We start from the raw sequence: 16,826 nt of genomic DNA, 5'->3' as shown, positions 1-16,826 counted from the left end.
TGGAGCTATCTAGCTACGCGGCCATCTTGGGCACAGGCAAGCTCTGCCTTGGTTGGCCAATCAATTACAATTAGCACCCAGCAGGGCCGCTACGGAGTCACTGGGTTGCTTAACTCACATACTGGTTATCAATAATACAGATTCAACGCAGCCTCAGTGGAATAGCCACCACCACCCTGATGTAAGTGTGCTACCTGTATTACAGGAATGCAAACAGGCAAGAACTCAAAACATTTACCCAACGGGCCATGGGGCTCACACACAGGACAAGGCAAGATCCAACACTGCTCCACCGCAAGCACAGACAATCCACACCAATACAACCATAGCCGAGACCTTAGACACTAATCCCGTGCACTCACTAATACCAAGGGAAGCTAAAAGGGAAATCACAGCGGCAAATCTATTCTCGACAATGGCACAGGATCTGCCAATTAGCACAATTATAAAGACAGTATCTACTAGTATCTACTTCGGTCCCTTGCCTCATGCAAAATCAAAAAGACCCAATGACTACAGAACCAGGTACAAAAGGCTCTCCTGGTTACTGCCACCCAGAAAGTTTAGGGCCAGACAGTTATCACGGGAATATCCAGCAGTATCTCTGGCCCTCCGGTCAGACAGATACAGGGAAGCAGCCCCCCAAAACAACCCATGCCTGGAAGCCAACACAATCCAGCACTTTACTCTTTACTCCAGAGTTTAAATCGAAAGGGAACTGCGACACTCTGAACAGAGGGAACATCTTCCAAATATTGGCTACCATACCAACCTTAAGAGACCTCAACACAACTGACTCCTTTCCATAGAATTTATAAGGGCTGATGTGACACAGGGCAGGAAATTCCCCAAGGTCACCTGGTAATCAATCCAAATAGCAAATGAAGTATTGAACGAATGGAGATCTTTAAAGCATGGGGCATGCGTATCTCACCATACTTTAAGACCGATACCCTCTCCCACTACTTTTTACTAAGCAACAGGAATCCACAAACAACAGAGAAAATACATCCTCTGTGCTCAGGGGAGCACTAGGCGGTCTCTTTAAAGGGAGCAGGAACACAGCGCTAAAACCGGACAAAAACATCTCCTTTCCATGCACCCGGACACCCAGCAGATCCTTAAAACTGTTAACAAAAACAGGATTACACAATGACAAACCACCCAATACAAAAGTCGGCCGCAACAGGACTCAACTCTGAGATTATGCTCATGGAACATCAATGGACTAAACAGCAAGGCTGCCGATCCCGAGTTTATAAAATACCTCAAATCCTTCGACATTGTCCTACTGCAGGAAACGTGGACAACAGACCCATTCCAACTACAAGGGTTCATCTGCTTCCACACTCCAGCTCTAAGGAAATCGCAATCTGGACATCTCTCAGGCGGTCTAGCAAATTGCATCTCAATAACAAAAAATTTCAACCGCAAGGGAAATTCCACCTCCCATTCTATCAGTAAACACTATCAAGCTAGTCCTAAAGCTCAAAAGGTTTCAAGGAGGAGGTGTTAATTGTCAACACATACATAAATCCAAAACAGAAAAAGCAGGAATCAAGGCTCTTAGTGGATCATCTCCTGTCAATCATAAGCAAAACACCTCCAACCTTATCCTCTCCAGGGACCTAAACCAACAAAATCTGGGTTAATCAGAAAACAAGGATGTACAAGCCCAATCGCTCTACTGAAACATACGAGCCTAAGCTAGTAGCAAGCATGTCAGAGCAGCCAAGACAGGCAGGAACTTATTAGAAGATTTGGAGCACGTCGATCTGAGGGCACTGAATGGAAGATTTTGGGAAGACTCCCCACCGGCTGCCTCATATTACTCTGAACTGCAAATTCCACTTTAGACTATACCCTTCCTCCCGCTTTTTCATCACATAATAGGATTCTGCCTAGGTGATAAAGGGGACAGCTACCATCGACCCCAGGAAGTTTCACTCCAAATAATTCCACATAATTATACTCAACACAGTTGGCAGGCAAGCATGCCAATCAATAAACTTAAAAGGAATTAAGTCGTCACTTGTATATTCCTGGGAGGTTCTCTGGGGTGCAAAGATAATGTTACAGAATCAAATTGATCCCACCGGCAATCCAATTAGCAAATGGGAAACTTTCATTGCCAATCTTTCAAGTTCCTTTTCATCTCTTGCCAGATATATGCCATCTAACGAGACTAGGGATGAAGAGAGGGCCCTTAAGGCACAGATGAGCGAATTGAAAATGTTAAAATAAAAATCCACAAACAAATTACTCAGCTCACTGCGGTACCACCCTGGAGACCAGAAACTAAACCTATTACATAAACAGAAAGGCAGAATTAAAAAACGTAAATGGGAAACCAACAAGTCGCATGAAAACAAGTTCTGGGCTAATCTTCACCACGATTCCAAAGCAAACAACAGCTCACGCTTTTGGGCCACCATCAACAAAGCACTTCACCTGGCCCACGGAGGGCTATCATCACACATTACAGAGGACACCTGGACAACCTTTTTGGAATCCCTCTTCAACCAGCATTTGCCTCAATCAAGATCCAACTCAGACTTCCAACCGACAAGCCTCACTCAAATCGAATGGAACCTGGATGAAGCGGATAATCGAATCTGCACAACATCTATTAAGAAGCACATCTTGAAAGGAAGGATGGAAGGGGCCCCCAAACGGGATTTCACCAGCCCTTTTTAAACAAGATCCAGAGTTCTGTCCCCCCCTTCCAAAGGGTCAGACAGTTCGGGCATCTACCAGCCTCCTGGAAGGGCTCTATAATCTCCCTGATTTACAAGTAGGGCGAGAAAACCTCCCTGAACAACTATCGGTTGCACTACTAGCCATTGAGGCAAAATACTTTGCTGGTACTCTACTTATAGATCTCCAGGACTGGGCTAAGGAGAAAGAAATAATCCCCCGAAATCAAACTGGGTTTTGCAAAGACACAGGTACCTCAACTAACATATTCATTATGTCACTGCTTATCGACAAGGTAAAATCAACAAAACAGGCGATCCATATCCGTTTCATTGATTTTATGGCAGCCGTTGACAATGTTGACCGAGCAAGACTGTGGAGGAACCTGGCGAGTTGGGGCATTCTGTCAGCACTCTTGAGCCTTCTAATACACTTCCACACTGAGACGTGGGTACAGGTCATGGTACACATCTTTCGAGGCGCATACCAACTGCCAAAGGGTTCAAACAGCATTGTGTGCTAGCGCCAACCCTGTTCAACCTGTACACGGCAGACATGACATCAATTTTAAGCACCTGCAATGCCCATGCCCCCTGACTCGGCGGCATAGCTATCGCCTGCATCTTATATGCCGATGATGTGGTCCTGGCAAGCCATACCAAGGTGGGGATGCAACGCCTACTCGACAAAACGCAAGAGTATACAGCAGAAAATCACCTAGAAATGAACCTTGAAAAACAAAAACCCTGACAATTAAAAACAGCAAACGACGGCCCCACACTTGGTATCTGCAAAAAACACCCATCAAGAACACTCCGGCTTACAAATACCTAGGGGTAATTATCGATGAAGGTGGTCCATTTGCCAGTCAACTCGAGACAATCGGAAGGAAGGGGATGGCAACAGCAACAACATTAAGGCGGTTAAAAACAAAACTAACAGGCCCTATCTTTTCTCCCCTCCTCCGGGTAGCACAAGCTAAAATTCCAACTACCATCACTTACAGCAGCGAAGCCCTGAGGGGTAAGGACTCAAAAACTTTGGATACCACAATGGGTTTACAGAGTCTTGTTTAACATTCCAACCTACACCTCACCATCCCAGATCCAGTTAGAGTTCGGCCTCACCAAACAACTTTAGGCAAGACAAGGCTCTTATATAATCTGCTGGCACAAAATTAGGAACTCACCCCCAAATACGTTGAACCCCCAAGTCAGTTTCAATCAGCAAGCTGCTTTCCGCCTGCTCACACACAGACAGCGTCCCCCACCATTACAATTTATTTTGGATTATTTGCTCATGGGATTGGTAAATTAGCAGTTTAAAAAAGGTGAGATTTGTGCAAGCTTTTCAAGATAATCAAGGATTAAGGAAATGATTTCCATTTAGAATAACCTTGTTAGAACTGGAGGTCTCTAAATGGCAGAGGTATGCATCTTCGTCAAAGTAGGGACCCTTGCTTCTAGCCAGGGTAAGGAGGATACACACTCTAGATAACCCCTGCTGACCCCCTTGGTAGCTTGGCACAAGCAGGCAGGTTTATCCCAAAAGCAATGTGTAAAGTATTTGTATTCAAAACACACAGTAATACAGTGATAACACCTCAAATGGAATCCACACCAGTTTAGAAAAATAAGCTATCTTTATCTAAACTCAACAAGACCAAAACGACAAAAATCCAACATACATTTAGTAAAACTGCACTTCAAAACAGTTATTTCCAAAATAAAGCTTGTAGAAAACAAATAGCTCCACCTGGGGCTATTACGACGTTGTGACAGTCCCTATTTAGGCGCAAGGAAAACTCCTCCCACTACTCTAAATGCAGCTAAGCCCCATTCAGCTCAGCTCCGAATCATCTAGGAAGGGCCAGGCAGACCTCAACCTCCCCAGTGGCTGTCTACAGTGACTGTACATCTCCAGCACCTGTCATTCCAAAACCAGAGAGTCAATCCACAAACGGGCAGAGGCACACAGAATTGTTAAAAAAGAAAATGCCTACTTTAAAGTAACATTTTCAAATACAATTTAAAAAACATCTTTTCCAAAAGATGTGTTATTAAATTCTGAGTTCAGAGAGCCTAAACCTTATTCCTCTATCCTGTCCCAATGGGAAGTTTTACTTGTAAGATGTCTCACACACACATCAGTACATGTCCTACCTTTCACCTACACTGCACCCTGCCCATTGGGGTACCTTGGGCCTACCATAGGAGTGCCTTACATGCACGAAAAGGGAATGTTAGGGCCTGGCAAGTGCACTTGTCAGGTCGACATGGTAGTAAAAACTGTGCACAGACACTGCAGTGGCAGGTCTGAGATACCTTTTCAGGGCTACTCGTGTGGGTGGCACAATCTGTGCTGCAGGCACACTAGTAGCATTGGATTTACAGGCCCTGGCACTCTCAGTGCTGTTTACTAGGGACTTACCAGTAAATCAAATATGCCAATCAGGGAGAACCAATTGTAACAACAATTTACACAGGGAGCACTTGCACTTTGACACTGATCAGCAGTGGCAAAGTGCTCAAAGCATGTATCTAGCACGAAACCTAGCACAGCATCAAAAATACAGGCAGTAGGAGCCAAAAGTCAGGGGAAACCATGACAAAATGCCAAGTATAACAAACCTCATGTGCCTTTAGCTGATGTTGATCTACAACAAATTTACCATGGCTCTAGTCCTCCTGAACACAAGCCTGAACTGAAAACAAACAAATTTAATTTAGTGAGAGAGCTCCCAACATAAGGAGCAAATAAAGGTCACTTTGAGGACAAGGTCAGTCCTATGAATTTAGTATGACCATTGCACAAGTTTAATACAGAACAATATTAGTGACTGTAAATCGGAGTGACTGAAGCAGTGCTCTGTAGGAAATTGTAAAGTGCGCGTCATGGGGATGAGCTGGGCAGCGTTCCCTCACTCAGTCTTTAATAGTGTGCGGGAGTGAGTTGAGTTCGATAACATCTTCTACCCTTCCAGTCCCCAAAGAGTCTTTAAAGTAGGTGCTTGGGCTTTCAGTAGGATCTATGGAAGGCGCGGCCGGCACAGGTAAGAGAGGTGGGGCGGGGCATGGGCGGCGCGGTGGGGGGGGGGGGGGAGTGGACAGAGACGACGGGATAGGCAAAATTAAATTTAAAAAATCAATAAAACCACTTATTTGCGCTCACTGCATCGCTGAGATGGCGATGCGGCGAGTGCAAAGTAAGTGGTTTCAATTATTTATTTAACTTTACCTATCCTGTCGTCTGCCCACTTCCCTCTCCACCGCCCTGCTCCCGCCCCTCTTACGAGTGCTGTCCGCGCCTGATCTATGGAGGAGACACAATTATTTTGAGTCTGAAAAGTATGAGCCTTTAGCGTGGGGATGTGTGCGCAAATGAGGACAGAAGCAGAAAAGACAGTATTGGAATATGATGCCACCCTAACCTGTCCAGCGGTGCCAGGGTTATCTTTATGTCAGATGGAAATGTCACTTGATACCCACCTCTGACTTAGTGCCCTGCTTTGTCCAATTCAGAAACCCAAGAAAGGTAGGAGTCCCTGGACCTCCAAGTGAGCAAGGTCCAATCCACTGAACTATCTGCTTGGAAGGCTAAATATATTTCTGATTTATCTGAATTAGTCATTGGAGTATATATAAGTTAAGGGACAGAAGGTGATGGGGCGTGGAGAGGGAGGTTATACTATTGTCCAGGCAAATACATCACATCCAGTGGGAGCTGCGCAGGCACAAGAAGAGTAATGTCAGACATTCACGTGCCGAGGCTGGGGTTCAATCCTCTGAGCCCAGGCTGTGTGGCCCTCCTGCCAGCTTCGGCTGGTTTCACTCTCCACATGCCACTCTCTGTCCGCTCTATGAGACCCCCTCACTGATCACAGCAGGACAAGTTATCCCCTAGCGAGTTAGGTGCGCTGTCAACAAGTAAGATGGCAGCAGAAACTATTACTGCACATGCAGTCCGGAAGCGTTATGAAAATCAAACGAAGATTTCTGCGCGGGATCAGGAGGCGTCAGAGGGGCAGAATCTCCGTGTCACTTTCCAACAGACCATGACACTTATGAAGTCAACTAGGACTTGTGTCATAACTACTCAAATTACTTCATATTTTACTATACTCATTTTCAACACTAATCCTTTATGGGTTCCGGAGTGGCGTGCTACTCGCCAGAAATGCGCCTCAACACCCATCAGGGGTAACAAGTGCTATTTGAATGCAAACCTTTCTTCCCTTTAATCCCTCCGCTATCCTTCTCACTCCAAATAACTGACTAATATCCACCACTGAAATTACTTTCATATTTCACCATACTAATTCACCACTAATCCTTTATGGGCTTCCTGAACAGCGTGCTTTAACACCCCATCAGGGGTAACAAGCGCTATATAAATACAAACTTTTTTTCCTCCTCTATCCTTCTGCTATCATTCCAAATCCAAATAACTGACTAACCTATCCACCACTTAAAATGTACTTGCATGTTTTGCTATACTAATTCAACACTAATCCTCTATGGGTCCTGGAGTAGCTTGCTACTCGCTGAAAAAGCGCTTTGACGCCTCGTCAGGGGTAGTAAGCGCTATATAAATGCAATTACAATACTATACAATAACAGTATTTGAAGTAAAGACCTTAAATTTAAAGTAAGCTGTTTTCATAACCTAATTGTGTTTTCAGGTAACACGGCACAGTACACAAAGTGACTGCAGTTCACATTCCATGGGGGCATAACTAAACAGAATGGTATGGATTATATGCCCGGCTTTCAAAACAAAAGCATTCTTTAGAATGAACATAAACCATATGACATTTAAAAAGTAAACCTTTTAGTCAATGCAGCCAAGAACAAATGATGCATGAAAGCGAATACGAAAATGTATCTTTTGCATGTCCCATGTGCCACCTTTTAGGTTTCCATAATTGCCAGCTTCATCTAAAAGAACTACGAGCTCATCCACCATTGTGGCTCCCACCCCACTAGCTCACAGAGAAATTAATAATGCTTTAGAGTTTAAGGCCCAACCAACATGTATTCGATGGGTGACATCAAATGGCAGAAATCAATCTCTCCCACTCCACCGGAGGTCCGTGGGAGGAGAATGAGCCCTTTATTCACTCCGATAACCACGCCCAGTTACCAGGTGCACCAGAAGGGGAGGGGCTTCTCCATCCATTCCCAACAAGCATTAAAATAGACGTGTGCTTCTCTAGCACTGGCCCGCCCAGACCCATTTGCTTATGGCATTATGTGGAGAGCACACTAGCTGCATGTATATCCGACAAGGAGGGAGAACCTTTCCATCCTTGCTGTAGACTGCTGCTCCATAGGGGTCTTCTTAGGGGCATCAACAAATGTTAAGGCCACCGATAATCGTCTAATATTATAACACAATACATTTACTCTTGGGTGTTTAGGGGGGGGTCAGTGGGTGGGTCTGCTGAACGTTCAGAGTTATATACTGCATTTCCTCCATATAAACTGTAGAACGTCTACGCATCATTATGGAGCAAACAAGGTATTACACAACGCATGCACTTATGGTAGCAGTCCAGCTACCTCACAGCGTAAGAAAAGCATACATTTTCATTCAACTTCTTTCATTAGTTAGCGAAAGTCTCCATCCATCCCCCAAAATATTCATTTTCGTCCATATGCGCAGCGCAAGGAATACCACCTTTGTCAGAGGCGCTTAGCGGACAGCGAGAAGGGATTTTGCTCAGCGGCTTTGCATGAGAGTGTAGATAAGCGCGCTTACCGTGTAAAGCTCATTAAGAACTTTCATTAAATCCTCATGAAGTTGGAAAGCAATCTCCTTGCTCTGTAATTAAAAAGAAACAGAGGACAATGAGCACAGGATCATACAACCCTTATTTGTCAAACAATGCTGCAATCCAACATGTTGTAGAGATAACTGAGAAAGTACATACATGGGTACGACTTGTCACCTATGTGCTTTGATTTGATTTCAATTGACTTTATCTCACATTGAAAAGGCTCCTTTTTCTTACCTCTGGTAATTGCATACGTTCAGTAGATTAAAAGCAAAGTTCTTTTTGTTTGCAGCGGCTGAGCAATCACGAGTATTCGTCAACTAGCCACAGTATGAAAGCAAGTAGAGGGACTAATCCCTAGGTCTCACACACCAGACAACACAGGCTGTGTGGTTGGGAAAGACCCATTACATATTGCTAAGCATTGGTTGGCTTTATTGTCACTCTCATTTGCTTGCTTGACAAATACAAATAAAAAACAATGTAAAAAAATAGCTCGATTCAAAGACAAAGTCGACAAATTAAAGACAGGAGAAATAAGACTACTCCTCTTTCGGATTTCGAACTTCTTGAAAGATTCCCCCAAAAATATACCTTGAAAACTATGACATATGTGCATGGCCTTCCACCTGACCTACACCCTTTGCCACCCTCATTTAAATCTATTCATACAGAAATGTCCACCTGTGACGCAGACTTTACCATTGGGTTCCTACACAAACATCTTGATTCTGCGCACCAAGGTACTAGGGTTTTCTCATTATTGTTGGATGATTAACGGTTTATAATCTATTCCGAGCACGGATCAGAAAAATAGAATGCTCCTCTGGATAGATATTCTTGGTTTAGATTTGCTAGTAGAATAGAATGTCCTAGTAACATATTCTATTTAGAGCTACTATACTCATAAATACACATTTATTACTTAAGTGCAAAGGTCAAATAGCAATTTATTACCACTGTATAGCAAATTCAACATCAGAAAACACTCTACACAGGGGGGAAAAAATGTAATAGTCACAAGGCCTCTTCAATGTGATTTTACTTTACTGTAATCATTTAAAGATTTGCATCCTGTTTTTTTTTTATTGAAACAAATACACATGAAAAAATGCCATGGATAAGCCTTACATAGCACATTGAACTTCACAAACATACGTTGATTTCCCATGTTAATTCCCATGGAATCTTGCGACGTTGCTACAGAAAAAAATTGCTGAATGTAAATGACATACATTTTGACACAAAGTTAGGGTTTTACTCAGCCATTTTCAGCAAATGTGCTTTTAAAGGGGAGCTTGGAGAGGTAATAAAATTGTTCTAAAAAATATGTATACCTTGACAGTTGGTCCCGCAGGATTCCTGCAATACCAAAAAAAGAAGAAAATTATAGGGCCCTCTAATTGGTAGAGAGAGCTTGTTCAATCGTCTGCCATTTTGGTACTGTGCCATAGTTACGGGTCCTGTGGTACTGAGCAATCTAATTGGCTGGCTGCAACCCATAAAAAAATGCTGTGGATGCCATTACAAGGGTCAAGAACTCGGTTGATCATCCTGCAGGGAGTAGGAGAAGGAGGGTAGAATGCAGGGTCTGGCAGGAGACTAGACCCTACAGCCAATACCACGGTGTGCAAAGCCTTTGACTGTGTGCAGTAGGGGGTTGGCTGCCCGCAGTGAAGTTGGCCCCAGAGCCTTGCTGGAGGTATGGCCATAGGCTGTGTGGAGTGGTGGGTTAACCAACTGTGGTTGTTTGGGCACAGGTTGAAAGGCAGTGCGCAATGGGAGGGTTATCTGCCCCTAGTGGGTTGGGTGTAGGATCTGGTTGAACACCAGCCCTGCTTCTAAACTCATGCTGTGCATGGCCAACAGCCATGCTCTTTGGGGGAGTTGGCTGAATAGGATTAAAAAAAACAGAAATTCACTGCAAAAAAAAAAAAAACAGAGGTTAAAGTGATGTTATACTTAGGTATGGTAATAAGATCTTAGCTTACATTAAAAAAAAGTGCAAAAATGCACTGCAAAAAACAAAGGGTATAGTGACATTATAGTTAGTTGGTCAAATAATGTTTAAAATCCAAAAGAACTACTGACATTCACCCGTTTTAGTTTACTGAGCTAACTATAACTTGAACTACCGCCATTCACTGCTTATTACTCACATACTACATCACTCATGGTGTATTAAATGACATCATTGATAACATCACTCATGACAACTCAAATGACCTCACTGAACTGTTGCCCGCTTTACTTCCTTCCAGAGCAAGCCCGCTGTTGATGCGGCAGCATAACGTTTCCCTCTTACCTGTACAAACATTCCATCTTTTATTGCTATTAAACAAACAAACCCCTTCCAAGATCCATCCTCCGTATAAATTGAGCGGTGGATTTCTGCATATTTAGTAGACTAAAATCAATCAGGGTTATCTTATCAGCACTGCATATATACAGTCACTGCATATGGCAGTGTTGACCTTTACATCATAAGCCCTTATCGGAAAGGTAAATGAAAGGTTTCCGAATTGCATATTACAGAATATCAGCCCTGAAACTGTAGCTTGAATTTTTGGGATACTGAAGTAAAGTTAAAATCCCACCGTAAAGCAGGCGTGAGAGCTTCCCCCAAACAACTGTACACCAAAACCTATTCTACTTTCCATCTCTCATGGTTTGTAGCAATGGCTACATTTCTTACTGCCAAATGTTAAGATTTTTTTTTCATATTGATATTTAAATAGTTTGCAGCATTATTAATTGACAAATGATGTATCCATTGCTGGAATGCAAGTGAGATGTAACATGCAGTTACCTGGTCATCAGCGTAAGTTAAAGGGGAGAACCAGAATCCAATTAAGTTAGCCAAGAAATAACGAGCAATTTCACGACACAGCAGTACGTGTACTAGGTATAAATTCACCAGTGTAGGGGCAAGCACACAGCCTTGTTTCAGGCCATTTTCTGCCTTAATTCGTTCTGAGCTTGCTTCCACTTTTTCTAGACCAAACAATACCCACGTTTTTTGTCATGGAATTATTGAATGAGCAATAGACGTTCTCTCTCAATCCCAGGACCACCCCGCTTCACTCACACTAGATCCAAAGCATCAGAGCAATCCACTAAGCAACAATTGAGGTTGGGGCTTAAGGGGATACTCTTTGAAGCCAAACAGCACAGTGCCATGATGTTGTCTCCTGTGCAGGACTGTGATCTAAAACCTACTTGCTGAAGAGGTAGAATACCTAAGTTGTTTGTCCATCCTACTAAGTGTCTCAACATTAACTTGCCAAATAACTTCCCCTCACTACCAAGAAGTACAATAATTTGAAAGTTGGTGGGGTTGGATCTAGTTCCTTTCTTACAGAAGGGTAAAATATTGCTCCCCTACCAAGGAAGTGGTATTTCTCCATAAGATATAATACACTGACATGGATTTAGTGTCACTACAGAAATAAGTATCTTATTTGGATGTATATAACACCCGCCTCTCACTCTAATTTGCATTTTTATTAAGAGGAATGTGACAAAATTCCATCTGTTACTACAGAGGCAGATTTGGTTGGATATTGTGTACGGTTTTATTTTTATTCTGCCTGCACATCTCTTGTTCAGACTATTTTATTAACTTTAATGTAAAGAAGTATGGCATTAAAATTTAGTGTTGAAACACTCCATGTCCTCTGCCTTTTACCAATTGGATCATGGATCGAATTAATTCATTATCTAGTATCAATAGTTTTTCTCATAAGTAGTAGATTTAATGCCTGTGAGGCAATGCTTTCGAATTGCTGCCCTCCAATAGTAAAAACTAAGAACATCTTATGCGAGGGCAGCAGGGATGCTCTGAGGGCAGCAGGGATGCTCTGAGGGCAGCAGAGAGGCGAGGGCAGCAGGGATGCTCTGAGGGCAGCAGGGATGCTCTGAGGGCAGCAGAGAGGCGAGGGCAGCAGGGATGCTCTGAGGGCAGCAGGGATGCTCTGAGGGCAGCAGAGAGGCGAGGGCAGCAGGGATGCGAGGGCAGCAGGGATGCTCTGAGGGCAGCAGAGAGGCGAGGGCAGCAGGGATGCTCTGAGGGCAGCAGGGATGCGAGGGCAGCAGGGATGCGAGGGCAGCAGGGATGCAAAGGCAGCAGGGATGACAGCAGCAGGGATGCGAGGGCAGCAGGATTGCGGCGGTACTCAGGTGAGGCAGGGGTGAGTGACATATTTTTAGGACCAGCAGCACACCCGGTCTCCTCAGACAATACTTAAACTCTTGTTCAGACATAAAAGCAAGGGTTGAACGAGTGATGCCCATACAACATGTGCCTGGAAGGGAGGAGCCGACACCGGCACTACAGTTATGTTGCCAGGTAAATGAGACGCGTCTAACATGTCGACGGATGATTCTGACAACTCACCTGATCAGAGCACAGTCCAGCCGCCAGTGAGCGCTGTCTGCATTGGCCATGAAAGGGACGGAGGTTACTAGCGTGCGTGTTTCTTATTCTGAGCAATTTAGGAAAGGTACGTACTTCCAGTTTACAATAAGGTTAACAGAAATTCCCCTTTTCCTGGGTTTCTGTAGTTTTCAAGTGATGAGCACAGGCCCTGAAACTATCACGGTGAACCATATACCATCTGTTACAAATCACCGGAGTATTACCCACCTGCTCGGTTGCATGGCAGTTTACAAAGTGTGTCACCGAATGGAACAAAATGCCACGTTTGCTTCCCGGGGAAGCATATACACACAGAACTAACCCCATTCCAGACCTGAGCCTTAAACTAGACTCAACAAGTCTGGCATTCAGCGCCCGCGGGCAGTTGTCTGTCAGTCAAAGATATCGAGGATATCGTTTCTCTCTGCCTCAGGCCTGCAAACTCATTCTCTGCACGACTCCTTGCGGCGCTTCACCTTTTGACTTCTGGCGACCCCCACTGAATCACTACTGGGAGCTAGGGGGGAGGGTGAGGGGGGGGGGGGGGGTATCGGTCTAGTCTGAGCAATTTCTACCATCTAATGCTGCACTTCTCCTCGGCATGGCACTTCCTCCCCCGCGTCCACGAGCAGGAATGGAAAGACTTCCTTCCTGCTCAGCGGAACACAAATCCAGACAATCCGGGAGCTGCTCCCAAGGTGAGAGCAGCTCCAGGATTGGTGGGGGCAGGCTAATCCCGCACTCCTTTTGAAGCTGTGGGGCCTGTGCTTGCAATTCTCCGGCTGTTTCGCAGCCGGGGGGATGCTGGGTCTACAGTGCTCATGTCGGGCTGGCCGTAGGTAGCCAGCCGACCAACTCGACATGCGCACTGAAAGGGGCAGCAGTAATCCTGCAATTGCATAATTTAGCCCCTGCTTAACGCTTGCGCTGTACACAGCGCGAGCTGGTGGCCAAATAAAGTGGCATTATGATGACATTTTATTTGTGTGCGTTTGCCTGCTGCGCTCGCAGCAGGCGGGGCAACGCTCCTCCACTCTTGTGGAGGAGCAGCCACTGCGTATATCAGTGTTTCAACTGGGGCTATCAATTGTTCATACTAGATTATATTTTCTGACCTTGTGCTGCTCCCACAAATCAAGCGAAGGATGTCCACTTAATTTCTAGCCTCCAAATTCACATTTCTTCAAATTTACAGTGTTTTTAAAACTGAGAAATGTAGCTTTTTAATGTATTTATAGATTATTATTCTTTTAATATTATTCAATTTTGCAAACAGTTGCGGACCCCATGAGTAAGCATTGCAGAATCCCAGGGGTCCGCAGACCACAGGTTAAGAACCACCGACTTCGATGCTATGTTTCTGGTCAATGTGTGTTGTTTACGGGGCCCCGCCATACAGAGAGAATATCATTACAGCAGATGAAGAAATCGCATGAGATCAATTCACATTCTCCAGAGCAAGCATCCTCTTCAATTTAAGACTAGGTGCTTTATGTGCCCTGGCAACACTTGAGTCTACGTGAGAAAAACTCTCAATTCAGAAAGCTTATGAAATAACCATTTTTTGCCTCTTAATTTTTTTACAGTAATCATGCATTGTACTGTCTTACCAGTAACAATGACTTTCATTGCAGATAAAGATTTGTCAGGCCAAACTACTCCGCTAAGGGGCAGATAATTACTGGACCAGGGTCTAATACCTAAGCCAGGCCTTAAAACCTTACTACAGACCACCCCCCTCCGCCCCTTCCTCCCCCCCGCCCAACGTGCTACAGTCTTCTGCAAGGCCAATTACTGAAAGAAAGCTCGGCAACACTAGCTGAGAGATTAACAATTATTCATACCGCCTAATTTATTCAAAAAAACAAAAAAACAGTAAGCATTGTCAAAGCCAATAGTTCTGGTTTACATTCCTGCCAAAAATACTATGCTCCAATGAAAAAACCCAACACTATCAGTTGTTGCTTTCTGTATACAATGCATCTATGAGGTAAAGAATTTAATGAGTGATGATTGAGGGTACTTTTGAGATGTAAAATAGCCCCTTGTACATTTACTGAGGTCTCCAGAAAGTGATTTTTAAGAAGCGCACACGTAGGACTATCAATATAACTGGTTGAGCCATCGAAAATGGACAAATGTTAAGGGTGCATAAACACAAACACACTTTTTCCCCTTCTTCCAAAATATTCATGCATTATCCCTCTCATATTTCTTTACCTCTTTCGCTTTCCTATAATTCCTGGCAACAATAGGTAAACAGACAGCAGTGCTGTCAAGCCAGAGTTAGGTACTGGTCTACCTTTTAAAGATAAATTCTCAGGCAGGCAGATCAACACTGATTAAGGTAAAGAATAGAACTACAAATCCCAGAGTACAACATGCGATTAGCTTAAAACCGTGCCACACAAAGCCCAACGTGGCTATGCCACTTGGAGTCCACTGGTTCTTAAGATGAGACTAGGTTGATCAAAAAAACTGTTTTGTAGATAACCCACTGGATACAAGTTTGACTGTTTTCATAATATAATGGGAAATGATGGACCATCACCACTTTGTTAATTTTTTTCGTTCACCAAGGTCATTCTAGTCTTACAGAGGAATATGAAACAGCAGCAGGAGCATATGAACACATCTTTGCTTTTCAATCGCGCATCATAGCACTGGAGCTTGATGGGAACGCGTACTAATTACAAAACAGTTTACCATTGCTGACAATACAGCGCCAGAATAATAGACATCTTTAATTGCAGCCCCGCAGTTTTAATTTTGTAATTGCTTTGACGAAGCTATTTCGAGCCTATCCATATCATTTGCAATTTCACACCAGCAGCTTTTCTTCTTCCAGTTTTAAATCACAGTATTAGATGAGCCATCATGCATGTGGACTGTGAATTATGAAAAACTGTTTAAATGCCAGGACTGTGTGCTTCTGTATACACTCACAGGAGGCCGCAGGGCAGGGGTGGCCAGGCTATTTTCAAAATCGCATTCATACAAGTGACGCGACAAAAAGTTTTTTTTGTTTTATATAGCACCCGCATTCCACCCAAAAAGTATAAAATACCGAAATGACATCACATTTCACCAGAATGGCGTGACAACTAGAAATTGTTGTCATGCCACTTTGGCTTACTAACACAAACCTAAGTTTCATGTGAACACAACATTGCTTACATCGTCCACAATCTTTTTAGGTCAGCGCTCTAGACAGCGCATGCGCTTTCTCGGAGAGACATGTTGTACATACTTTGCGGACTTCAACCCGCCTACAGGCTTCCCATTTGCTGGCTCCATCGTCACTCTGATATTCTTTCTCCCCATTATGTCCAAGGCATGCATGCATCATGCCACGTCTAGTGTTTTGCCCGCCCATCACCAATTACTAATATCCACCCCAGCTCCTATTTTAGCAAATGTTTTCAGAACTACATTTTGTTTGATTTGGAGCACTTTACACAAGCACTCATTTTGTCACTCGCTCCATTGGTCTGTTTCTGTGAACAGGGCTGTAAATCTTGTTCTTATCTCGTCACAAATGCTACTTCTCCAAAGATAAATATTTACATTTTCTAGTTCGCCCAAAATAATCGAGGTCTGTGTATTTTTGCATAACTTGTGATGTTGTGGTGTTGCACTAAATAATCGATGTGTTTGTGTATTTTTGTATAGCTCTTGTTGTCGTTGTGTGTAACAGTGCTTGTTTTGGTTCTTTTGTTGCCAAGATTTGAACTTGTTTTGAGCTTCGTTCACAGCGCTCTGAGCTCCGCTCTCCCGCACCCTCCCTCATCGCTGCTTGCTTTGTGCACGAGTGCTCGAGCAGATTCTCCAAACTCCATAGCATCTACACTGTGTTACTTCCCATGGCTTAGGTGTTGTAGGGGCTTCCTCTTTCTGTACTGTGTTCAATCTCTGAGAAGATATACAACCTGCTTC

The 16,826-nt window shown here is 43.9% G+C and overlaps 1 protein-coding gene across 1 annotated transcript in view; it reads right to left on the bottom strand.

The window, feature by feature from the left end:
• The window catches only part of SRGAP1 (SLIT-ROBO Rho GTPase activating protein 1), a 497,889-nt gene that overhangs the window by 177,920 nt on the left and 303,143 nt on the right, over positions 1 to 16,826 (bottom strand). The window contains exon 4 of the mRNA XM_085653404.1: positions 8,458 to 8,520. Within this exon, the coding sequence (XP_085509530.1) occupies positions 8,458 to 8,520 (63 nt within the window). The remainder of the gene's footprint in view (positions 1 to 8,457; positions 8,521 to 16,826) is intronic.

The sequence above is a fragment of the Triturus cristatus genome, chromosome 4_1, assembly GCF_964204655.1.
Source record: "Triturus cristatus chromosome 4_1, aTriCri1.1, whole genome shotgun sequence".
NCBI classification, from domain to species: domain Eukaryota; kingdom Metazoa; phylum Chordata; class Amphibia; order Caudata; family Salamandridae; genus Triturus; species Triturus cristatus.
The sequence above is the reverse complement of the archived record's forward strand: the minus strand, read 5'-3'. Positions and strand labels throughout refer to the sequence as shown.